Consider the following 25,630-nt stretch of genomic DNA (forward strand, 5'->3'; position numbering starts at 1 on the left):
CCAAAGAGAGACTATCAGTACGTTTAGAAACTTTGTACTTTAGGTTAGTCTTGATGTTGCTTGAAAATTGATTTTTTTTTTTTTTGTGATACTACACCATTTATATTTTAAAGGCACGCATGACGTCCAAAATTTTTGAAATGTATATTTATCAAGAAATGCTAAGAATAATTGCTTACGTGCGAGTAGATGGTAGATGGGAACCTCACAATTCCTTAGATAAAACCTAATCCCAAAACAGAATCAATGTCTACGTAGAAAACTTATTGCAAACCCTAAGTTGGCTCCAAACGCTTTTGCCAAATTAGGAAATAGGTAAATAGTGTGAGTGGGACTTTTGATTCTTTGGATTGCTGTACGGCTACGTACCACATTGCTAAGGTAAAACTAGATCAGTTAATTAATTATGCAAAACATTATATTTTCTTACTAAGCTGGCGGATCCCATCCCTAAGAATCATGTTAACAGTAATTATTAAAAGCAAAAACTTAAAACTAAATTAAGATTAAAGATTATAGAGGTAATATATTTCGTATCGGACAGGCTTTAGTAGATTCTCGAGGTTGGTCTTAAAGTTATGGCTTTATAAACATGTTTAAAACTGGAGAGGGGGTCCCATGAAAGTTTAAACCTCCCTACCAATCATAACGGTCTCGATGCAATGACAGCATTGATAAGCCACCAAAGCAATGAGTGCCAAAGCAAGTTAAAGAAGATAAAGCAAAGGATATATCCCATTTTGTTCCCCAATAATTTTCCATCTTCTTTCTCGTCTTTTGCCTTCTTTATTTCCTTTGCCCCCTTCAAATTTCATGTGTTTGATTTGATATCTTCATTTTCCTTGTTTTTTATTGTGGTAGTGTTGAAGCTAAGTATGTGTGACTCAAATTAAGGGAGCTTCTATTCGGATCGTCATATCTCCACACTATAGTACGAGCAATATCGAAGCGTTGTTGTATATGAGAACGCAAATAGGAGATTAAGTTTTTCGTTTTTTTTTTTTAATGTATATGAGTTCAGTGTCATTTGGGGAAAAAGTTAAAACTAAGATTCGTCCTTGGTCTAGATCACAACGTGGCATAAGAGAGTGTTTCCTTTTATCTACCAACTAAAAATCGTATTCTTCATCTTGTATATGACTCACGACATTGTTTACTTACTTGGAATGAGGGAAGTCGTGAATCATGAAAATGAAAGAATAAATGAGTATGAGATCAATTACTTTCTAGCTAATATGATTCTTGATTTCTAAATATTAGATTACGAATTCTAATGTGAAAGCCCATACGTTTTTATTTATAAATGTACTAGTAAACGGATGAGAAATCGAAAATTCAAAGAACTTCTATACGACAAGTTATCAATGGCCCAAATTTGTGACAAGTCGTTCAGTTAGGGAGCTTAAATTTCTTGATAAACCCATATTTAGGATAATTAAGACAGCTTAATAGCAAAAAACAAAGTTGGGAGCTACAAAGAGAATGTCCCAAAAATATATGCCAAAGAGGGATGCTTGCTTTGTGTACTTTACGATCATTCTTCCTGGATCACGATTCACAATCATACCAAACAGTGTGAGAGAGAATATATGTAGTCTTATATGCTTTGGTTTCCTTCAACAGAGATCGCAGTAAAACACAAGACCACGTTGAACATGATTCACAAAAGCTCCAAGCCTACCATCCATCCATCACTTTGTAATTGGGACCACTTCGAAATCTAGGAATTTACATAATCAACTTAGTTATATGTTCGTCAAAATGAAAAGAAAAACTTAGATTTAATGTGCTGAAGTAAGAAGCGGGTCTCAGACTAACAAATCTCGTCTTTGTTGAAGGCAAAAGATGGGCTAGTCATGAAGATGTTCGTAAGTAATTGATCTACTTTTAATTTGGACAAATTTGAAAATTAACATCTATTTCTAGCATCCACACACACATATATACTGTATTTGTTTAGTTATCTATCTAATCGAATCCGAAACACCGAACAAGACTATTTATTTACGCCCCAACTTGACAATAAAACAAAGAAAACAAATGGATTTGAAATTTTTTTCGCGTATAGTTGTTTCAAATCTACCACATTTAGTTTTTTTTTCAATTACAAACGCAAATCTATTCTTTCAAATTCATTAGTCCATGTTTGGCTGAGGGACTTTAAAGTAGCAAACTTTAGACTCAATTGTTTAAAATGCACAACAAAAAGAGCAACGACCGATCAAGGACTACGAAGCCTAACAGACTAATGAATTTGAAAGAAAGAATTTCAAATGATGGTAAGAACATGTTCATTAATAGAGCTAAAACTTTATACGTGTTTTTATCGATAAGAACGCGTTCATTATTAGAGGTGAAAATTTACAAGTTTTCTTATCTGTAAAAACGTAAAAACACGTGTAAATTTTCTACTCAACCAGTGAACATGTTATTACCGGTAAGAACACGCTCATATATGACTAGCATCTTGTTTTTTACTAACTTCAAAAAGGGTTTTTGTCACAAATGGTCCCTGAAATTGATTCTCACCATCAAGATAGTCTCTGAAATTGAAAATCGATCAATGTAGTTCCTGAAAATAGTTGTTGCAAATCAATGTGGTCATTTAGTCACAGTTTTGTTAAAAATTATGTTAAGTGCTGATGTGATACATAAATAGGCCCCATAAGTCATTTTTAATTACAAATGGTGCTTGAAATTGACCCGCGAAATCAAAATGGTCCCTGAAATTGACCCGAGACATCAAAATGGTCTTTGAAATTGAAAATCAATCAATATAGTCCCGCAAGTAAGTGTCTCAAATAAATGTCGTCATTCCGTCAGAATTCTATCAAAAATTCTGTTATGTGCTGATGTGACACATAAATATGTCATACAAGTCTAATTAAAAAAAAAAGACAAATAGGTTTAATAATTAATAAAAAGGTTGTCAACCCAAAAACCTAGTCCCACAATCACCTCCAATCTCAGTCTACATTCCTATACCTCCATCTATGGTAGCCTTCGCTGTCTATTCTCTAGAAAGGAAAAAAAAATCTCAATACACCCATCTTTACACACTTGGACACCCTTCACTGAATTAGGCTTGGATTGAGATCACGTTTGGTGACGGTTTGGATTCGCGACAACTTTTGTGACATCACTGTTAATATTTAGGTGATCAACATCCTCACAACCTTAATCTTGAAGAGCTTGTTGGGCGCTCCCCTAGTAAGAATACGTCCATATATGACTAGCATCCTATTTTGTACTAATTTCTAAAAAAATAATTTTAGGCCCGGGGTTTATTTTTTTCCTAGGCCTCTTTTATTTAAAATATTCCGAAATAGTAGGTAAAGTGTTAGAAAAATACATGTCATAACAAGCCTTGCTAGTTGTCGCCATAATGCAAGGCATGACATATGTTTGACACAATAACACTCCACTAGCATGTTGAGTGTGAGTTTATGTGGCGGTTATGAAGAAGCTTCATAAAGTTGACTCAAAATATATTGCATCTAATCATTTTCTAGTTTGTTTATCGAATTTTCATATTGCATTTCTAACAAATTTACCTCAAGGTTCTACAGAAGTTTTAAGTCCCTCGCCGCAATCTTTCTATGTAACATCCTTGAGCTGAGGAAATATATTCAAGTCGAACAACCAACTGCTTTGAGCTACCCAACAAGTTGGAGAAATTTTTTCTTTCTTTCTCAGGTTGGACGAAATTAATGTACATAAACATACATGAAATACAGGACAAACGAAGATGGAACGAACCAAGACCTGACTGACATAGCCTTTTCTCTTCTCCAATGTTTTACACTTTTTTTGTTTCCATCATATTTTTCGACAAACATAAACGTTTTCATTTATTGTTCACTACTTTCCGCTGAATCGCCCTCACCATGGCACCGGAAACTCTCTGGCATTTTGTTGGCTTCATAAATTAGGCAGTTTCTTGATGTGCAGTTTCTGGATGTGGAGTTCCACTGGGTCCTGGTGCTACCGCAAATTGTAAACCCCTATGTTGCCCGGATTGAAGAACAAAAGCAACTTGGGCTGCTGCCATTGCTGCGGCCTCCTGTTTTTCCATATTACGATGAGAACAATAATGAGCGACAAAAATAAGCACAAATTCTATGTATCATGTTACAGTTTCCAAATCTAAGATTATATCTTTACGACATAACTATGGAATATACCAAGTGATTATTATCTAGCTACATCGGTCCAACATGGTAAGAGCAGAGCCGGAAAAAAAATAAAATAAAACCCAACAGTGGATAAGATAATTCTGACCTGTCTTTGCTGTCGACGCTGCAAGATACTGATGGCCCAAGCCATAATATAGCAGGGCAGTAGAAAGCCAGCTGCTCTAAGCAAGAAAAGCTGCAAAGCGCGACCAGTTTATCAGCCTCAATGAACCGCAAATCACATTCTTTCAACAATGTAGCACCAGCAGGCACGTTGTAGAAATGCAAATTCAAATCCACTTACAGAGAAAATGGCAGATGTGTCACTGTCATCCCCAGAGTCGGAGTCAGAAACTGAGGCCCTCAATGCATGCCGCAAGATTAGAAGGGCCATTAACTGCAAAATAAAAAACCAAAGCTGATTTACATCATACATGAGGATAAGCATATGAGAAAAAAATTTTGAATGTTTTCCCGGTAAGTTTTGAAAATTAATCGGCTTACAATTAAGGCAGCTGAACGAAAGAATGGAGCTCCACTACTACTTGAAGAATAATCATCATATTCAGTATCCATAAACTGACGTTCTGCCTCTGCAATTGACAAAATGCGTGGATCATCCAAACTCAAGGGAGTGCCAGAAAGTGTCCAGCCACCGCTGCAAGAAACACCCATAGCCAAAGATAAGTAAGGTAACTATAAGTCTATAAGGAATCTAGATTGCCATTTATACAGTTCTATTCATAAACATGACAGAAGTATTACGTAGCTAAGTTACCAAGATAATCAAGATAAATCAGACACTTGGGTAAAACATGAACACATGTATAAGAAAATTTGACTCACCCAATTTCAATAGTAGTTTCATCAGATGGTGGACGAGGAGGTGCAGTGTAGCCAGGTTGGTAAGGCTGTACATAATGCAAAAGACCACGTATTAGAACGGAATGAAATTTCATATGGCTTGGAAGGATTTCAAATTTTTCAAAATAAATAAGATGGACGAATAACAATTTCAAACAACTTCTCCATCTAACTTAATAAAAAACAGAACATGACCTACTTTTCCAAATTCTGAAGAAAATGTAAGCTATCTATATAGCGTTAAAGGGATACAGGAAAAGCATAATGCGTATGAGAGATCTAAAAGTTATATGTACACAAATGACTTCTATTCACCCGCTCAAATTTAATTTTCTTAGGTAAACATGGCCCCATTGGATCACATCATTTAGGAAAAGGTCAAGGGCGATCCACCCCTTACCATGTCACCACATAAATTCAACTGTCATCCACTCACTACTAGTTTTTAATTCCTCATGACGCACAGCCGGCCAAGGATTCTAACAGGAAATTAGGAGTACATTTTTCAACAAATGAAAATTCCAGTAACCAAGGCAGTCGGAAAATCAAACGTAAACGCTTATGTGCAACATAAGATTAGCACCAATAATAGATGCAGAAAAATTCAAGAAGCATACCTGATGACAAATTTCACAAGTTATATCCCCTTTCTCATTGCACCAATACTGAACACATTTTCTATGAGCATACTGAAAAACAAATTAGAAAAACAGTAAGAAATCCATTGGAGACCCATATGATAAACAGATGTAAAACAAATTTCACCACGCACAATGCGATCAGACAAACACGAAAAACAAAGATAAGAAGACATGAATAGATGATTACTAAGCAATGCTTTACAAATTCAACATTTTGGAATGCAACAATTCTGTTAATTACAAATTTACAATATTGATGAAAGAACTGCAAACAAGGAGGGACAAGACCGGTTCTTTGAATACGAAATGTGAGACGGCATGTCCTAATGACTTAATGGATTCCACAAATTCAAATAACTAGCTAGGAAATTCTCCCATCCATGTCGATATGCTCATACCTTCATTTGGGGACATTTCATTATACTCTCTCTGTCCCGAAAACTACACAGTAATTTACAAAATCGAAAACATGCCCTACAACCACCCAAATGAATTCAAATCCGTACCATTTTCAACAAAAAATTCCAGAATTTCGTACAAAGACGGCAAATTTATACCTTGAGGCTGCCACAACAGGCGCAAGGAGATTCCAAATTGCTAACGCTATCCTCATCCTGGCAAATGCGGCACTCCGCCGTCTGAATCAGCGGTTCCTCCTCATCCGCCTCCTCCGATGACGAACTCGAAGAAGGCCCGGCGGCATCCAGTTCTGGCTCCGGTCCAGCCGGCTCAGGCACAGAACCAGCCTCAGCAGGCTCGGAAGGCGGCTGCGCTGCCATTGGCCGAAGGAGGCGGTCAACGTACAACACGAGGTGGTCACTCATTGCCGATTGCACAGAAAAACGGACCTAATCGAATTGAGCCAACACAAATTACCAACCAAACGAAACGAATTTGGGGTCAAATAAAAGCCCTAGAAAACCCGGGATCGCGCTGGAATGACACAGCGGATCGGAGGTTTCCGATTTGGGAGAAAAATCTTACCTCCGAGTAGGAGAGGAAAATCGAAAGCGCGTTAAGATAATCGAGGAAGAGAGAGAGAGAGAGAGAGAGAGGGAGAGTGAATTTCGTGAATTTTCTAATTGGAGTCGTCCGTTGGATGTTAATTTGGATTTGCCCAAAATAGCCAAATGGCTACATATAGTGCTGGCTGTCTTGTCCCCGACTTCACCGAACGACTAGAAGGGGTATTTTCGTCCTACTGGTTTTTTGTAGCCGCGTAAAACGACCGGTTCCGCTCTGCACGACCGAAATTGATGTAAAACGACACTGATTTGGACAAATGAAGTTGCTTTATCAATTACCACCGTCGTCATCGGACTCGTCATCATCACCGAATTTGGCAAATATGGGAATGTGTTGGGAAATTTACAAAAACTAATACATTGTAAAACACACTATAGATTTAAAAATAGAAACTTTAACGAAAAACTATTGGTATTATTTACTTTAATGAAAAATCACATTTTACAATAAGAAATCAATTATGATATTATTCACTTTACCCTTTATTTTGTTCTTATCGTTTTCAAGTCATTTTTATTAATTTTTCTTTAAAAAATATTATGTTCCAGCTCCTAAGAAATGCTTCTCGAACTTTATGATAAAAATATGGTTTTAACTTAAAATACTTTTGAATTTTTTCACGAAATAGCCAAAATCACTTTTGATTGTCAATGCGCGTTTTAGCCCATCTGCAAACAATCTCAAACATACCATTGGAATGAGGTAAAAAGCCTAAAGGGGTCTTTCACATGCCCCTAATTTGGTTACTTTTTATAAAATTTTGCGGGTGTCATTAGGTTGGGAAATTAATAGTTCAATCCAACTTTTGAGCCGACTCTCAAGCCTACGTAGCTCCAAACCTTCTATAGAAAATTGCCACCCCTGAAGGGTTTCAAAATCATGCGTTTTTGTTTTCTAAACTATGAGGTATTCCACATTCTGAAGAGTAGGACGAATTTTCAGTAGAGCGTATAAGGGCCAAAGACATTTCAACTCATTTCTAGTCACAGTTCAATGACACACTTTTTCTCAGAGCTTTCAATCAATAAATTATCTGTATCTTTTACAGCTTCGTGCATCGAATCCAAGACCAAGGAGCAAACCTGACTTATAATTCTATCGCATTTCCACTAGACCACTTCCGTGGTTCAAAATCACGGTCTTAAATTTTGCAAACTTTGCTTTAAATTGTTCAATTGGAGGTGTAATGTACTAGTGAAGCTACGCTTTAATCAATTATTTCAACACACTTTGGGCAGTGTACTCAATTATTTCAACAAGGCAGTATAATTTGGGTCAGATTTAATTAATTAGGTAGGAATAGGATAACGCAGCACACAGATTCAAATTGGTAAAAGACCATTAATTTCCCTACAAAAAGTTAATTAAATTATTAATTTCTTCTGCATGTTCTTTTTGTCACACTCATACAGCTCAGAAGATACTCGTTCAAACAAAAATGGTGGGATTGGAGGCTTGGAGCCCAAGAGCAACGGCAAAGAGACCAAGACCCTTTCGACTGGGAGAGAACATCGAACCAAACTACAAGTCCACGACGTCGTTTTAAAAGCAATTGGAACAACATAACCACGGGCATACTCCGATTACTTGCATTGCCCGGATGGGAACAGAAAGAACCAGACCTTCAGGGACGCAACCCTTATGTTTACCAACTAGCTTATGATCTAGTGATGCTTCTCCTTAAGGGCCGGACATTTAACATGGTCATGCTCTACCTCGTTTCTTAGTTTTCGAGTGAAAACGAGAAAGTTCATTTCCCCAAAATTTGAAATTCTGAAAAACCATAGCCTCGGTCTTCAGATGGATCTAATGACATCAACAACTACAATTTCCAGTGAACATATACGTTCCAAGAGGCTTTCACGCGATACAAACAGTCGAGAGAGCCGGTAATTCTTTCGTTAATCCAAACGAGAGAATTGAATAACACGAAGCACAAGAAAAGTAGAAACCCTGATGCAATGAAATAAGCTCACGCTTCAGTAACAAGAATAACAATTGTGACGAACAAATCAAGTGCATTACCGCATTATCATACAACGATACAGCTTTCTACATCTCTCTCCAATACCAGCATGCCCCTGTTCTTTTATCCTAACCTTCATATGATATAACAAATAGGAGGTACTGGGATTCCTCCGAATACAAAATGGGGATCTAAGCGTAGCTATGGCGCAAATATGTTACCTCTAAATTCTGTGCAGATAGATACCCGCACTGTACAATCTCATTTCTGGTTGGTAACCTCGAGAGGGTGGCCTTGGGCAAGAAGCCGAGGCTGCTCAAGTGAATTGGGTTTAGCATATCGCACCACTCTTTCAATCCGAATCTACATGGCGAGTGTGCATTCCTCTACAAGGTGCTATCAATCATCTACTAACACGAGTCACTATATACCGCCCTTTCTCCAGATCGTAAATTGTCTTCAGCTGTGGCTTCCTCCACTTTGACAGTGACCACACTGTAAACATTAATATTGAAAAGATAAAAATTACTGATAGCAATGTGGGAGATCCATCATCAATTATGGCGGTAAGCCAATCAGAGTGCCCTACGTCCAAATCAGATGTACTTTGCAAGATGAAAGCTCCCAGTGCCCAATCGAGTGGAATACTTCCCACCTGATTTGCAAACCCGATCCTGGTAATTAAAAAAAATAGTGACAAACAATAAGATACAGATTCGCATTCGTGTGCTCAAGTTCAAATGTATAAGTATGTCATCATCTTAATATACAATTCTGAAGTAAAATGAGTAATACCTTTCATCATCCAAAGCAATTCCAAGACTATCATGAAGTAGGGCTACCGCATATGCGGAAGAGAAGCAATAGTGCAGCAAAGTTTCTTCATCAACTGTCGGGTATCTCTTCTTTATCTTTGACCAATCTTCTCCACAAAATTGTTGTCCAGCCATCATCAAATTTGAAAGAAATCCATTTGGGGACAAACCAAAGAACTAAGCAAGTATTGACAAAAAAGAAAAAGGAGTGTAAGCAACACTGTTAACTGCAATGAAGAATAATATCTTTTTTTCAAATCTGAAAGGGTATAATTCTTACTTGCTTAACATTAAAAATGATAGTAAAAGCAGTAATAAGAAGAACCTGATGAAAAATAAAGTACTGAGAAGAAAAAAACCTTAGATGTATAGAAAAAGTTTTCTGTAGCCAAAAACTTTCCCCGAAGCTTAGGAATGAAGGTTGATCCTATATCGCAATGTTGATACACGCATTTCTCTGATCCCAAGTAAAGACATAATGAGTGTTAAAAGAAGGTAACGTGTCACGCAAATGTAATAACACACTAAAGATTGAAGAAGAGTATCTAAACCTTTTCCCTTCTGCAGCATAATTTTTGCAGCAGATCTGCACTCAGAGAAGTTACCCCTTGATTGTAGAGCAGATAAATGTCTATTCTTCCCAACCGAAGAACGTGGAGGAAGCTCCAAAGACTGCATCTTATATGAGTAGCCTTTAGGAGTGCAAGGATCTATTGACATTCTTTCCTGAAGTGACTTACCAGCTGCATTAATGAGAAAAGCATGAAGAAACTCAGAAAAAAAAAAAATCATATTCTAAGTGTGAAACTTTAAGAAGTATGGCTAATATGCATTTGATCAAATAAAGGAATCAAAATAACTGTGCAAAAGGGAGAGTAAGAACCGCATAAATATGCTCCATGCTAGCAAACAGTCTAATATTCTGTTTTAAGAATATATGAACTGTCAATTGTAGCATTCAATGCAAACGAATGTGAACCAGCACAAATCCATTGCATTCAAATATAGACAGATCCTATCAGGACAGACAACAACACTCTATGTATCTAAGGAGGTATCAGTTCAAAGGTGCCACACAACAACATATTGGAATTCAGTAAGTCAAATAACTTGAGGTTCAAAGCATTCATATAATCAGTGCAGAAAGAAAAGCTTGTATCTTGACCTGAGTCGAAGTCTCCTGAAACAATAGCCTCTTTCAATGAATCATATGCAACATTCTGCAAAACCAAATTACTTTTTAAACTTCAAACCATAAAGTAACACCTTTAGGAAAATTAAAGTTCAAGCTTCAGTTTGATTGGCAACTTTAAATAGAGTTAATAGAACTAAATGAATACCTGGCCAAAATGAAGAAAGCTGTGACTGTAGAGATTGTAAGTGACATTTCCAAATTTAATTGCACGAGAGAACTCGGGAGGCACCGACTCACTTGAAACAAAAGTCACCTAAAATAAAATTGCACCGAACATTCTCAGACAACCAAAAAATAAGAACCTCATATTCCCAACCGCATGAACCATGCATAACTCTTTCCAACTCTTTTCTCTGATATTTTGTTAGTAAATGAGAAAAAACACTTCAAGAGTATAATTGGATGAAGAAAAAAAAAAAAACAACTCAGCTAGCCACTTGCCATGTTCTAACTAATTCTTAGTTGTGAAATTCCTTTGTTGTCAGTCACCCATTCAAAGTCAGCGGGGTTTCCTTCCAAAACATTGGATTTGAAGTGTTTCTCTCTAAAGTGCAATGTTATCAAGGACTATTAAGTGAAAAGGCCTAACTTTTTAGTGCTTGTGCATGAAGAGATATCTAATCATATTTCCGAAAAGAACACAAATTCCCGAGTAGCAGATAGAAGTAACCTAACCTGAGCAGAAGCTCCACCAAGTTCAATAATCCCAGTTGTTTGCGCAGGATCGCCACCAAGAGTACCAAGAGCGTGGTTTGCAACAACCCAAGCATATAATCCTTCATCAGATCCTAAATCAACTAGAACTTTCAGCAATAACGATTCGAAGACTAATTCCGAAAAATAAAAAACTACAAACTTGAAGTTAACATACAATTTACAATGACCATTATGGCAAATAATCTTTCCTAGCATCCGATATCGGCTTGTTTTGCACAATGCCACTAAATTTAGCTTCAAAGCTTATTCATTTCACTTCAATTGTATTGCAATTAATACCAAAATCACCATAAATTCACAATTAACAGTACCTGTAATGACGGAAGCCCACTCGTCACGAAACTTAAACCCCGAACTGCGAAGCACCTTCCTACAAGAATTCAGAATCCGATTCTGAACACCCAAGTCAAGCAATCGAAGCCCCGCCGTAGCCATAAGCCTAATCTCCGTCTCCGCCCAGTGCTCCTTCGGAACCCTCCCCTTCCCAAACTCCACAAGCTCCCGCAGCGACCCACCTGCCGATTCCGGATCCCCTGCATAAGCCGAGAGCCCCGGATTGACCCGCATCGACGCCAACCCGTCCTTTCCAAAATCAAACACGGCACTGTTACCGCCGTCAACTCCGTACCCGAATACGTGGATCCGGCTTCCCGTACTCCCGCCGTCGATGACAATCCCGTACCGTTTCGTACCAAAATTTCTCGAATTTCGCGCGGAAACGAGAAAGTAGCATACTGTGAGAGCGAGTGCGATGGCGACTGAGGCGATGATTAAGAGGCTCGATCTGGGGTTGTGCTTGGGGCTCCGGGAGAAGAGATTGGATCGGGTGATGGGTCGGATTTGGAGCTTAACCGGATCCATATTGCTGTCGTCGTCGTCGTCGGCAGGCTTCGAATTGACCCCTTTACGGGTATTCAATCGTCGCATGAAAAGGCACCGAGAATCATAGGAATTTTCGCAGGTAATTTGACAAAAACAATGATGTCGTAGTGACGGTTTCCAATCGAAACGCAATGAACAATTAAATTCAAATGTGTAAAAAAATGAAAAATGAGGGGCTCGTGGTTGATCGGAGACGGAGAGGGCGGTGATCAAACTGTCGCCCTCTCGATCCCTGTGTGCGTCGCAGGTGTTGGTATCTGGGAAAAACGAACGACCTCTTGGTTTTCCCTCTTCCTATAGAGGCAGGTTCCGACTCCTCCTCGCTCCCTCCTTAGGACCTTGGCTATCCTCCGACCGTTCCCGGTTCGGTTCACTTGTCTAATTGTGACTCATTCTTTACGGTTTGTCGCGCTGGACCGTTTCTCATTTTGTTTTGAGATTGTTTATTGGTATACCATCGAACAACCGAAAACCGAAAAAAAAAAAATGGAACAAACGAATTAAACCGAAGAACAACCGTACCAAAATATTTAAAAAAAACATATTTTGCACTCTAGCCTCGACATGTACGTGCATTCTTTTCTTTGAATTACTAAATATCGTACTTTATCAAAAAAAATATTTTTCCTCAAAAAAATCTTCTAGCGTTTAAAAGTTATCAAAATATTTTCACCAAAAAATCTTTCAAACGCTTTTAATATTTTAAATATCAGTATCAGTTGAAATATTCATATGCAAATCGGTAGAAATATCAATGGATATATCGAATCGATATTAGTCTTTTTCAACGAAAATGATGGAAATTTAAAATGAAACTTTAGAGGTCAAACATTGGTTTGGACAAAGAAATATACGAGTTTCTTTAGTATTTAACAAATGTGTCAAAATTATCTACAATATCTGTTGATTTTAGCCTAAATTTAAGAGTTTATGTGTTATGAGGTGAAGTTTAGACTTCAATCCTTATTTTCATATATTTTTCTATTTTTTTTTATATTTCTACAAAAATATTTATTGTATAAACTTTAAACGTTGGATATATCAATAAGGGAAAATATGGGCTTCCTCTTTTTCTTGTATTTTCTTTTTTCAAGAGGGTTGCAGTCTAGTCTCTCCTTTTTTTTTCTTGTATTTTCTTTTTCAAGAGGGATAAGGTGTATGTCCTTCCCTCTTTTCTTGTATTTTGTTTTTCTTGCTTTATAAAGAATAAGGTTTTTCTTTCCTCTAAGTGTGACTTTTTTTTTAATATCAATTCTTTCGTACCGTCGAGATTTTCAAAAAACAAAAAAAAATAGGGGTTCAAGGATGGTGAGCTGAATCCTACAAGAGCGAAGCCCATTAGTGAGCCCATAGTTTGGCTAGAATATATCACAGTGTGGCCTAGCAATGTATTGGGCCATACCATCAAGACCAATAAGATCCCAGCATCGGGCTATCAGAACCCGCCTACCCAATTTCCCCCGTCTACACAACTTATTCTTATTGCCTCGTTTATGTACATGAAACATGTTACACGGTGAATTATTCTTCGTATTATAATATGAATAAAAATTAAATACACATGTTATAAGTTAAGTGAATCTTAATATCACATGAACAGTATTTTGACTACACTCTGAAAAACTTCTTGCAAAGAAACCAGATATGAATATAACTAGGTCAAACATAATACAAATATATCCCTTCTCATCCCACCATTTTGATGGGAATTAAAATGAATATGCTTCAATTTGGACACAATTTTTTATTTCTCCCTTCAAACATGCCTAGACCTGAATATTTAATCATATGATGTATTTGCTTTTTGTCACGTTGCTTTCAAATTCTTTACAAAAGGTTGGAAAATAATATAATGTATATTCCATGCAATTTCTTTTGACCTACAAAGTAGAATCATTGAACCATGTCCACAATTTCCCCAAGCAATCAGTTAGGTTAGGTAGTCTTTAAGCATGCCTAAACAATATGTGATGTGTGCCCTTTTTTTGGGTAACCCAAAGGAAGAAGTTAGCTTCTTCAGATCGATGATGTTTCCATTTTTAGAATATTTTCATGATTCGTACCAATTCGTTACGAAACTTAGAGATGGTGATGGATTATGATCATATATAAAAGAATCATGCTTCGCTGTTAAAAAAAGAGCAGCAAGTGATGATGAAACCTAATCACAAATAAACAAGTGTCTAATTATAGTTCTAATTTTAATTATTCAAACACGTATCCATTTATGATTGGTTTTGTCAGCAACACTTCCTGCTCTCCTTTTAGTAGCGAAACATGATTCTATATTAATGGTGATGGATTACGATCATAGCTCTAAAGTCTTCCTTACAATTATACAAGCAAGCATATACATGGGATGGAAGCACCTTTATCGTTGTTCATGCGGTCATATTTCCACTCTCTTCATACATAATGCTAGGCAAATGATCACAATACTACTAGGCATCGATCGATCATGGGAAAAATAAAAGAATAACGTCTTGACTCTTTGAAACGACACATTTAAATGAGTTGTTCACTTGTCTATCAGAAAACTAAAACTTATGCGGCTCTAATATTGGACTAATTTTTAGAGGCAGGTGTAACTACATTAGTTAGAGCAAATATGCTTTTTTTGTATACCCGACTTCAACTCTCCTTCTCAAAACTTAGATCACTTGTATCAAAACTCTCCATACGTTTTTTTTTTCCAATGATTTCAGTATAAATATACAAATTCGACCCCTTTTTGGTTGAAAGTATGTGAGTTTTTTACATTTAAAATTAGAGAGGCTCAAATCTTTAGTTAAGGTAAATAATCACTTAAATGAGTCATTTCAGATATACGTCCCGATCATGCATCAATAGGTACCAATATTGTAAATTGGTTTCTTTCTCTAGTGCAAGACCTGTGTGCCCAATAGCATCCACTTACTAACACCGAAAGAAAAGAAAAAAAAAAAAGCAACCCAATCTTATGAAAGGAAATTAATTTGCATGTAGTTCAATATCCTAGTGATAGGGTGTTAAGTTTTTACTCATATGTCACAGTTCGAAACTCTCTCTCCTAAATCATTTCAATAGTTTCGAACCCTCTTCATTCTCCCTAATAATGGTAAAATTAAAAAAAATAAAATAAAACCCTAATTATCTAATTGCCATTGTTATGGTTGTCTTCTACAAAAAACATACGTTTTTCTTTGCGCTTTAAAATTTACTCAAAACATGTACACTAATCATGTTTATAATATTCTTTTGTGTTATACAATTTTAATTATCTTTAAACATAAGTGTTGAAAAGCACATGGTAAGGTTTATGTCCCTCCCGACTAGATATAACTTCTTGTTTTTTCCATATCAATAAATTTCCCTCAAATTGTCGAGATTCCAAAAAAAAAAAAAAAAAAAACAAGACATGGTTTCCAATTTGATTGTGATGTAAGATAAGACCATGAACGTGGAAAGTGCTTTTCGGGCTATTTTAAGTGTGCAATTTTCATGTGTTTATTCGTAATTATTTTAGAATGAGAACTTATTGGATATTGACCAAAATAGTGATGATATTCAAAATATTAGTTATCATAAGATAAAATACACAATTATAATTTGAAAATGGTTATTAGCATTCTAGAAATTCTATTTACAATATAACATTCTAAAAAGTCTGGTCGACATTTGCACTTCTCCGACTATAACAAAAGAGGAGTGTCAAATAAGTTTTATATTCGCGTGTCAATCACTGTTCTGAACAGTTATTAATGATATCACAAATAATGCATGACAATAAGAGCATACGTCTCCTCTGAGATTGGATCCTAATGGAAAGTAAACTTAATTTCTTCTAAAGCAAAGTTCGTGACATGTAAGTGGGTTTCCTTTTGAAAGCCTATAGACGTGTAATTTTCCACGAATTAAATTCCACAGATTGTACAAGCTGCCTAATGCTCTCTTTAATTAAATATTGGTGTTTTTTTTTTTTTTTTTTTGGTTGAAAACTGAAATATTGGTGTTTGGTTGTGTGGCTATCTACTCATCCTCACCATCCATTTCCCTTTTCTTTCTTTTTTCTTTTTTTTTTTCCAGGAACAAATGATTTTGTTATTGGAATTCAATCGTTTCTGGCAACGCTAGCTTTGGTAACCTTTTTGCATTATATAACTGGATAGCCCCTTCTTCCTCAGTGGAACCAAAGTTTTTTTAGTGGGCAGCACAAAAAAATGGACAGTCTTAAAGCAGAGAAAATTGAGAGCCAAAGCTTACCCTCACAGGAACCAACCAAAGGTGGAGGCACCACATTTTTCAGAACATGCTTTAATGGTCTCAACACGTTATCAGGTAAATTTGTCTCTTTTTTCTCCTTGTCACACCATATTTTTAACTTTCTTAATTACGACAAATGTAAGTTAGGTCAGTTGACTAAATTAGCGTGTCTGACCCCTTCACACAAAACATTCTTAATTACCTTGTTTAATTTTTCAGGAGTTGGGATTCTATCGATTCCATTTGCACTTTCTGAAGGAGGGTGGCTGAGCTTAATCCTTCTTTTCCAGTTGGCACTTCTTTGTTGGTATACTGGGTTGCTTCTGCAACGTTGCATGGACGGGAATCCGGGGATCAAGAGTTATCCCGACATTGGAGAAGCTGCTTATGGACAGAAAGGAAGAGTCGCCATCTCCATTTTTATGTACCTTGAGCTGTATTTGGTAGCTGTTGAGTTTCTAATATTAGAAGGTGACAACTTAAACCAGTTGTTCCCAAGCATGGGTTTTAACATGGCAGGCCTCAAAGTCGGAGGCAAACAATGCTTTGTTTTGCTCACTGCCCTTGTAATTCTGCCAACGACATGGCTGAAGAGTCTGGGATTGTTGGCGTATGTTTCCGCCGGAGGAGTTTTCGCTTCTCTTTTTTTGGTTGCCTGCGTATTTTGGATTGGTGCGGTTGATGGTGTAGGGTTTCATGAAGGAGATGTTCTTCTGAATTTCAGAGGATTGCCTACTGCTGTGAGCTTGTATCTGTTCTGCTATTGTGGCCATGCAGTTTTTCCCACATTGTGCAATTCCATGAAGGACAGAAGCAAATTCTCCAAGGTCAGTATTTTCAAAGCGAGGTTAAATAATTCATGGAACATGCGCAGATAGAATGATTGCAAATTTTTAATAAAAAACAGAACTAGAGGAACACTTAAGAGGACCATAAAGAGGCATTAAATCGTGATTCACATATCACTTATTGTCGGTTTAGTCTCCTTCAACTTGATTTTTGATTAAATTTTTTTAAACCGATTCTATTTGTTCCTGAAATCTTTTGCAGTGATCTGACCATGTCCATTTTCCCCATCATTGCAGGTATTACTTATCTGCTTCGTTGCAAGCACCATCACCTACGGATCAATGGCGGTTTTAGGTTACTTGATGTTCGGACAAAACTTGAAGTCTCAAGTCACATTAAATCTTCCGGTACGAAAAATTAGTTCAAGGATTGCAATTTACATTACTATAATTAATCCCCTCACAAAGTATGCAATTATAATTACTCCGATTGCTGCTGCTATTGAGGATACACGCCCTTTTCGCAACAGTCGTCGCACTGTTAGCATCTTCGTGCGAACCTTAATTGTAATTAGCACCATAATTGTGGCATTAGCCATTCCGTTTTTCAGCTACTTAATGGCTTTAGTCGGCGCATCTCTGAGCGTGACGGTCTCAGTCTTGCTGCCGTGCTTGTTCTACCTCAAGATTAAAGTCGCTGCTCGGAGATTCGGGTTCGAGTTGGTGGTAATTGTTGCGATTATGGTAATAGGGTCTTTTGTTGGCGTAGTGGGTATGTACACTTCTGTGAAACAAATTGTAAGACAATTCTGAAATCGTAATGGAGCATTTTAATTAGTAACTCTGATAAATTTTTTGCACGAAGTAGAATTTCAGCACATGACTCATTTCCCATTTCTGCAATTATGCAAAATCACTTTCTGTTTTTTTTTTATTTAGTGGGGTGCTTTTAGATTTTAGGGCTTCAATAAGATTGTTTTTAAATTTTATCCTGAATGGTTTTCCAAGTCTAATATAACTCCCTATTTTTAAAACTTACCAGATTTAAGTAATTATAGCACATTTATTATTTATAAACTTTCCATTCGAAATTCTTTACCCATCTATAATTATTTTTTTTATTTTGTGCTCTAATCATATCAATAGATAAAAATTTATTCAAAATTCAAATTCTCATTATTAAAAAAATTCAACAACAAAACAAAATCAATTTATACATAACATTCGGTATCTTATTTTATTCATAAGTACGAAAGTATCGGCACATAAGTTTCGATACATAACTTTAGGTACTTTATATTACTCATAGGTACAAAAGTCTCGGTAAGAATATATCGGTACGTAATATATATGGAGAAATTCACGCACAATAAAAAATATATGAACTTTCTTATTATGAGAACTTAATAATAACTATCAATGATAAATAACATTTTTATTATTTATGGGAATCTATATATAACCTACAAACAAAAAACTCAATAATTATTACAACCTATTTAATATTAAAAAGTTACAACTAAATGCTAAGGATTAGAATTTTTTCAAAAAGTAATTTTAGACAATCATTAGAATAAAATTTTTCCTTTTTTTTGTTCAGTATGGAAGCATTTTTTACGATGAATTTGTTGGAAAATTAGTTATTATTATTATTATTATTATTATTTTAGATTTTTTTTGTGAGCCAAGGATTATGATTATTCATCCGTTATATTTAAGGTTTATTTTCGTTTTCTCTTATAAATAGGAATCTTATAAGTCCGATGCACTGTAGACTTATGAATTATGTAGCATTCTTAACAAATCTTGTTGTGTTTCTTCGATTTCAATATTCTTTAATTTTATAATTCTTTTATTCAATCATGGTACGGATACTTTAATTTTCAACAGAACTGTCGGTTATGGCGTTTATGTCCATACTGCTTCCGGATCATGGCTTTCAACTTTCCGTAGTGGAGAGGATGTGTGTCCAATAGCATCCACGAAACAAAAAAAACAAGAAATTCATAGAAAAAGGAGCAAACTTAATCCGGTTTTTAATCAGCCAACAAAGTGCACTGCTTTCCTAAGAGCAAGTCGACTCTTAAAAAATACGTTAGCATTCAGTCTATTTAATCTACTCAGTGTACAGTGATAGACCTTATGAATAATTTAATTGGCCAAATACATTTTCATCTCTAAAACTAAATAGCCTAGTCAATTTATTAAAATATTATTAATTTTTATAATAAAATATTTGATTTTTAATTTCTGATTTTATAAAAAATTATTATTAATTTTTGACATTTTATTTATTTATTTTTAAGTTTTTTGGCGGAGCGTTGATCTAAAAATCAAATGGTCCTCATTGTGCCACGTCAGTAGCCATTAATTTTAAATTTCAATTTTTTTTACTGTTGAAATCCAATAGCCTAGAAAAATAGCCATTGGAAATCCAACGGTCCACATTGTGCCACATATCCTGCATAGTGGGCCCCACCTTTGCGATGCTGTCGGCCACTTGCAACCATGCGCACGTGTTTTCCACGTGCCTGACGCAAAAATAGGATATTAGGTGGCTAACATCATCCTAGCATCATGTAGGTCGGACCTTAACTCAGCACATTTTAGACCGGCCTAAAGACTGGCTTGGATTGGGTGCCAGCTTATTAAGCTTGGTTGGGGTGTTTTTTGGGGGTGCCGGCTCAATTTTTGGACTTTAGACCAGCCTATTGTCTTGGGCTGGACTTGCTCTAATAATTTACTGCTTTTTCCCCGCATTATTTTCATGTGCTTGGTTATAATAATTACTCTGCTAAGTCGGAATCCCTTAAAGCAAAGAAAACGGAGAACCAAAACCAAAGCCTACGAAACGTACTACAGTTGAGAAATTTTCCAGTACAACAGTCACAAACTCACAAGAATCAGGAAGCATGCACCATCTTTTGATCAGAATCATTAGTTTGGAATCTTTGGATCTGTCCAAAAGCGACTCGATCAATGTCAGGGTCATGTTAGGATTAATTTCAATTGCACCAAAGCAAACTTTGGATATGCCATTTCTTTTATTAAAGGGGCAAAAGATAACAATAAGATAAAGAAAATGACCTCAAAAGGAGGGTACCAGCTGCAAGAATTTGAAAGAGGAAGATCTATAAAATACATCCAACGTTGTAAGATCGTGTGAAAGATAAAAAATCTCAAAACAATCAATCTGAGATAGGAAAAATGATGTTCTTAGCTTGTTAGTTAATTGAAAGATATTATAACAAAATACGAGTATCCAACTCAAAATTAATCGATAATAAATTGAGAATAGTTTATCAGCTATATATCGGCTTATTCTGATTCATTTTTCATCGTCTGCAATTATGCAAAAGCAGTAAAGCACCTTTCGTCTTTTGTTTTTAATCAGTATGGAAGCACTTTTGAATCTTGATGATGAATTATTATTTCATGACGTTCAGCCAAGTATTTCATATTGAATATGGATACATTATGAGACATTGGGACACATAAAGCAGCAAGTTTCATCGTAAATAATGACTTTTAACTTTTTTTAGAGCAGAAGAATGTGCTTCCAATATATAGCACTTCAACACTAAAAAACAACACATCCAAAGAAAAGAAGAGCATATATTTAATCTGGATTTGGGATCCCTGCAAAGTACGTACACTGCTTTCTTCCCTAATAATTTGATGCTTCTTCAGTCCTATTTCTTGCATTATCTAGTGTGGACTAATATATGGAACTCGTATAGAAGTCACACACTTACAATGGACTAGAAAATTTGAGTATGATATTAATATATTGAACTTACACTAGTGAAGCAGTAATGTTATACGTATCAAACTCAAATTACATGATTCTTATATATAAGTATCACACTCACACAAACTACTGTGAAATGTCTAAGGAAAGACACCTAAAGTCGGAGCCCATAAGGCTAAAGGCAAAGAGAATGGAGAGCCAAAAACCTAACACCTACGGTCGAGAAACTTTTGAGTGTGACGATCATAGATTCACAAAAATAAGGCAAAATGCACCACCTTTTTGGATCATATTAGTACTTAGTTTGAATGTGCAGAGTGAATTTGCAAAATGTGGGAAAGTTGCATGCTCTTAAATCCATGAGAGCACCTAACTCTTTCATGTTCGATTCTCCTTTATCTTGTATTAAAATTTGAGAAATTATTTTGCACTAATTTTTTTTTTCCCAACCACTCTCTTCTTTTATTCTAGCCACTAAACTGAATAAATAAATAAATCAAGTAACGTAAACAAAAAAAGAAGTGCACAAGAAGAAGGGGAATGTGGTAAATTAAAATCCCAAAAAAAATATATATATTTAGGCTTGGGCTGCATGTAGTAGTAGAACCAGAATTTGGGCTTTGGGTGGACAAACAAGAAACAAGTTCCATCATCTAAAGGTTTCCTGGACAAATTTGAACCCAGTAAAAAAAAAAAAAGAAAAAAAAAAAAAAGAGGAAGTTGGAAAACAAACTTTTTACCATATCTGGGAAGAGTGATCGTATGTACACTTATATTTCGTTTCTGAACATCTGAATACCTTTCTTTTATTTTTTATGATTATTTTTCTCTGGACACCTATTTTTCACTTTCTTTGAACATCCATTTTCTTGTCTAAATTATAAAGGCTTTCTCTTCAATTTTATTGTGAAATTCAACCGTCCTCAAGTTCATCAATCGCTTGATTACCACCCCATGAGCGTCCAAGAAAAAAAACTATTTTTCTTGAGAAAATCACTATGTTCTTTGTATAATTTTATAAATATGTATAATAGTCTCTCTGATTTTTTTTTTTTTTTCAAATAAAATTGATGGTTGTACGAAACCCAACCATCTGCTTGTGCCAGCCATGGTGATGTAGACATGGGGATGCGGGTGCTTAAACGGATTTTTGAGTTAGATGATTCTCACAGTGGGGACTATGTGATCATATCGAACTTGTGTGCAAGAGCGGGGAGATGGGAGGATGTGGATTACTTAAGGAAGTTGATGGGAGACAGAAGAGTTGTAAAGATTCCCAGATGCAGCTCCATTGAGGTGAACAATGTAGTGCACAAATTCTTTTCTGGAGACGGGGAGCGTTCTGTTTCTACTGTACTGCACCGGGCAGTTGACGAATTGGTTGAAGAATTAAAGCTGGCTGGATATGTTCCTGATACTTCTCTAGTGTTTCATTCTAACATGGAAGATAAAGAGAGAGAAGTTTCTCTCAGATACCGTTGTGAGAAGTTTCTCTCAGATACCATGGTGATGGATTATGATCATAGCTCTATTTAACGTCTTCCATACAATTATACAAGCAATCATATACATGGGATGGAAGCACCTTTATCGTTGTTAATGCGGTCATATTTCCACTCTCTTCATACATAATGCTAGGCAAATGATCACAATACTACTAGGCATCGATCGATCATGGGAAACATAAAAGAAGAATGTCTTGACTCTTTGAAACGATACACTTAAATGAGTTGTTCACTTGTCTATCAGAAAACTAAAACTTATGCGGCTTTAATAATGGAAAGTAGGCTTAATTTCTTCTAAAGCAAAGTTCGAAACATGTAAGTGGGTTTCCTTTTGAAAGCCTATAGACGTGTAATTTTCACCAATTAAATTCCACAGATTGTACAAGCTGTTAGACCAAGTCCGTGTCTGGTTTCTGTTCCCGCGACTTCAGGAAGTTGTGATCAACCTAAACTCTCATCTATGAAGAGTTAGTTCAGTTTACAACTCTTTTAAATGTTTGTTGTTTCTGTGATACGTTTCCTTTGTATCTTCAATTGCATGCGTTCGAGCTGTCAGCCAATGGGGAAAAAAATTGGATCTGTGTCGTTAGACTGCTAGGGCTCTGATACCATGTAAAACTTAAGTATATTCAAGGGTTCACTTCAATTGCATGCCTTTTCAATGAGAGGCTGCATGTATTTATATTCCACTTCAGATTACATCAGGGAATGAAATCCCTATTTACAAGGTTATTCAAAATTCAAAAATTACAACAGAAGATACAAAGGAAACGTATCACAGAAACAACAAACATTTAAAAGAGTTGTAAACTGAGCTAACTTTTCATAGATAAGAGTTTAGGTTGATCACAACTTCCTGAAGTCCCGGGAACAGAAACCAGACACGGACTTCGTCTAACACAAGCTGCCTAATGCTCTCTTTAATTAAATATTGATGTTTGTTTGTGTGGCTATCTACTCATCCTCACCATCCATTTCCCTTTCTTTTCTGTTTTTCCAGGAACAAATGATTTTGTTATTGGAATTCAATCGTTTCTGGCAATGCTAGCTTTGGTCACCTTTTTGCATTATATAACTGGATAGCCCTTGCTTCCTCAGTGGAACCAAAGTTTTTATAGTGGGCAGCACAAAAAATGGACAGCCTTAAAGCAGAGAAAATTGAGAGCCAAAACCTACCCTCACAGGAATCAACCAAAGGTGGAGGCACCTCATTTTTCAGAACATGTTTTAATGGTCTCAACACGTTATCAGGTAAATTTGTCTCTTTTTTGTCTCCGTCACGCCATATTTTTTAACTTTCTTAATGACGACAAACATGAGTTAGGTCAGTTGACTAGGTTAGCTTGTCTGACCCCTTCACACAAAACATTCTTAATTACCTTGTTTAATTTTTCAGGAGTTGGGATTCTATCGATTCCAATTGCACTTTCTGAAGGAGGGTGGTTGAGCTTAATCCTTCTTTTCCTGTTGGCACTTCTTTGTTGGTATACCGGGTTGCTTCTACAACGATGCATGGACGGGAATCCGCGGATCAAGAGTTATCCCAACATTGGAGAAGCTGCTTATGGACAGAAAGGAAGAGTCGCCATCTCCATTTTTATGTACCTTGAGCTGTATTTGGTAGCTGTTGAGTTTCTAATATTAGAAGGTGACAACTTAAACCAGTTGTTCCCAAGCATGGGTTTTAACATGGCAGGCCTCAAAGTCGGAGGCAAACAATGCTTTGTTTTGCTCACTGCCCTTGTAATTCTGCCAACGACATGGCTGAAGAGTCTAAGATTGTTGGCTTATGTTTCCGCCGGAGGAGTTTTCGCTTCTCTTCTTTTGGTTGCCTGCGTGTTTTGGGTTGGTGCGGTTGATGGTGTAGGGTTTCATGAAGGAGATGTTCTTCTTAATTTGAGAGGATTGCCTACTGCTGTGAGCTTGTATCTGTTCTGCTATTGTGGCCATGCAGTTTTTCCCACATTGTGCAATTCCATGAAGGACAGGAGCAAATTCTCCAAGGTCAGTATTTTTGAAGCGCGGTTAAATAATTCATGGAACATGCGCAGATAGAACGGTTACAAATTTTTAATAAAAAACAGAACGAGAGAAACACATAAGAGGACTATAAAGAGGCATTAAATCATGATTCACACATGGCTTATTGTCGGTTTAGTCTCCTTCAACTTAATTTTTGATTAAAATTTGGGTAACTTTGGATGCGGTCCCTATTTATCAACATTCTTTGATTGAAACCTTGTTCGTTTTCAATTTTTTATTGAAGTCACTAAAATTTTTGTAACAGATTCTATTTGTTCCTGAAATCTTTTGCAGTGATCTGACCATGTCCATTTTCCCCATCATTGCAGGTATTACTTATCTGCTTCGTTGCAAGCACCATCACCTACGGATCAATGGCGGTTTTAGGTTACTTGATGTTCGGACAAGAATTGAAGTCTCAAGTCACATTAAATCTTCCAGTACGAAAAATTAGTTCAAGGATAGCAATTTACATTACTATAATTAATCCCCTCACAAAGTATGCAATTATAATCACTCCGATTGCTGCTGCTATTGAGGATACACGCCCTTTTCGCAACAGTCGCACAATTAGCATCTTCGTGCGAACCTTAATTGTAATTAGCACCGTAATTGTGGCCTTGGCCATTCCGTTTTTTAGCTACTTAATGGCTTTAATCGGCGCATCTCTGAACGTGATGGTCTCAGTCTTGCTGCCGTGCTTGTTCTACCTCAAGATTAACGTTGCTGCTAGGAGATTCGGGTTCGAGTTGGCGGTAATTGTTGCGATTATGGTAATAGGGTCTTTTGTTGGGGTAGTTGGTACGTACACTTCTGTGAAACAAATTGTAAGACAATTCTGAAATCGTAATGGAGCATTTTAATTAGTAACTCTGATAAAAATTTTGCAAGAAGTAGAATTTCACCACATGATTCGTTTCCCATTTCTACAATTATGCAAAATCACTTTCTGTTTTTGCTTTTTTTTTTTTTTTTTTTTTTTTGGTTCGGTATGGAAGCATTTTTTATGATGAATTTGTTGGAAAATTAGTTCTTATTATT

General features: G+C 36.2%; 5 protein-coding genes across 7 annotated transcripts; 3 read left to right on the top strand and 2 right to left on the bottom strand.

Moving 5' to 3' along the window:
- Positions 1-3,668: 3,668 nt before the first annotated feature.
- LOC137737309 (uncharacterized) lies at positions 3,669-6,772 on the bottom strand. Of its 2 annotated transcripts, XM_068476752.1 has the most exons (8): positions 6,665-6,772; positions 6,238-6,528; positions 5,657-5,728; positions 5,022-5,086; positions 4,680-4,833; positions 4,480-4,572; positions 4,282-4,371; positions 3,669-4,063 (listed from the first exon to the last, which is right to left on the bottom strand). In XM_068476752.1, the coding sequence occupies exons 2-8, from the start codon at positions 6,502-6,504 to the stop codon at positions 3,929-3,931; spliced, it is 876 nt and encodes a 291-aa protein (XP_068332853.1). In that variant the 5' UTR covers positions 6,505-6,528; positions 6,665-6,772; the 3' UTR covers positions 3,669-3,928. The 2 variants fall into 2 exon arrangements, with proteins under 2 accessions (XP_068332853.1, XP_068332851.1); XM_068476750.1 differs by lacking the exon at positions 6,665-6,772 and having other exon boundaries at positions 4,480-4,593; positions 6,238-6,658.
- A 1,932-nt stretch (positions 6,773-8,704) lies between these two features.
- LOC137736911 (probable apyrase 6) lies at positions 8,705-12,610 on the bottom strand. Of its 2 annotated transcripts, XM_068476228.1 has the most exons (9): positions 11,711-12,610; positions 11,358-11,470; positions 10,828-10,935; positions 10,653-10,707; positions 10,039-10,230; positions 9,847-9,944; positions 9,468-9,664; positions 9,262-9,346; positions 8,705-9,167 (listed from the first exon to the last, which is right to left on the bottom strand). In XM_068476228.1, exons 1-9 carry the CDS (start codon positions 12,324-12,326, stop codon positions 9,132-9,134), a joined length of 1,500 nt encoding a protein of 499 aa, XP_068332329.1. In that variant the 5' UTR covers positions 12,327-12,610; the 3' UTR covers positions 8,705-9,131. The 2 variants fall into 2 exon arrangements, with proteins under 2 accessions (XP_068332329.1, XP_068332328.1); XM_068476227.1 differs by having other exon boundaries at positions 8,705-9,346.
- A 3,856-nt stretch (positions 12,611-16,466) lies between these two features.
- LOC137738388 (amino acid transporter AVT1I-like) lies at positions 16,467-18,313 on the top strand. Its single transcript, XM_068478022.1, has 3 exons — positions 16,467-16,598; positions 16,743-17,350; positions 17,609-18,313. Exons 1-3 carry the CDS (start codon positions 16,481-16,483, stop codon positions 18,122-18,124), a joined length of 1,242 nt encoding a protein of 413 aa, XP_068334123.1. The 5' UTR covers positions 16,467-16,480; the 3' UTR covers positions 18,125-18,313.
- A 3,871-nt stretch (positions 18,314-22,184) lies between these two features.
- Positions 22,185-22,598, top strand: LOC137736312 (pentatricopeptide repeat-containing protein At2g02980, chloroplastic-like). The gene has a single exon (XM_068475602.1). The coding sequence runs from the start codon at positions 22,185-22,187 to the stop codon at positions 22,596-22,598; it is 414 nt and encodes a 137-aa protein (XP_068331703.1).
- A 1,102-nt stretch (positions 22,599-23,700) lies between these two features.
- Positions 23,701-25,431, top strand: LOC137736724 (amino acid transporter AVT1J-like). Its single transcript, XM_068475962.1, has 3 exons — positions 23,701-23,818; positions 23,964-24,571; positions 24,919-25,431. The coding sequence occupies exons 1-3, from the start codon at positions 23,701-23,703 to the stop codon at positions 25,429-25,431; spliced, it is 1,239 nt and encodes a 412-aa protein (XP_068332063.1).
- Positions 25,432-25,630: the final 199 nt, after the last annotated feature.

Source organism: Pyrus communis, chromosome 6 (genome assembly GCF_963583255.1).
Source record: "Pyrus communis chromosome 6, drPyrComm1.1, whole genome shotgun sequence".
Lineage (NCBI taxonomy): Eukaryota > Viridiplantae > Streptophyta > Magnoliopsida > Rosales > Rosaceae > Pyrus > Pyrus communis.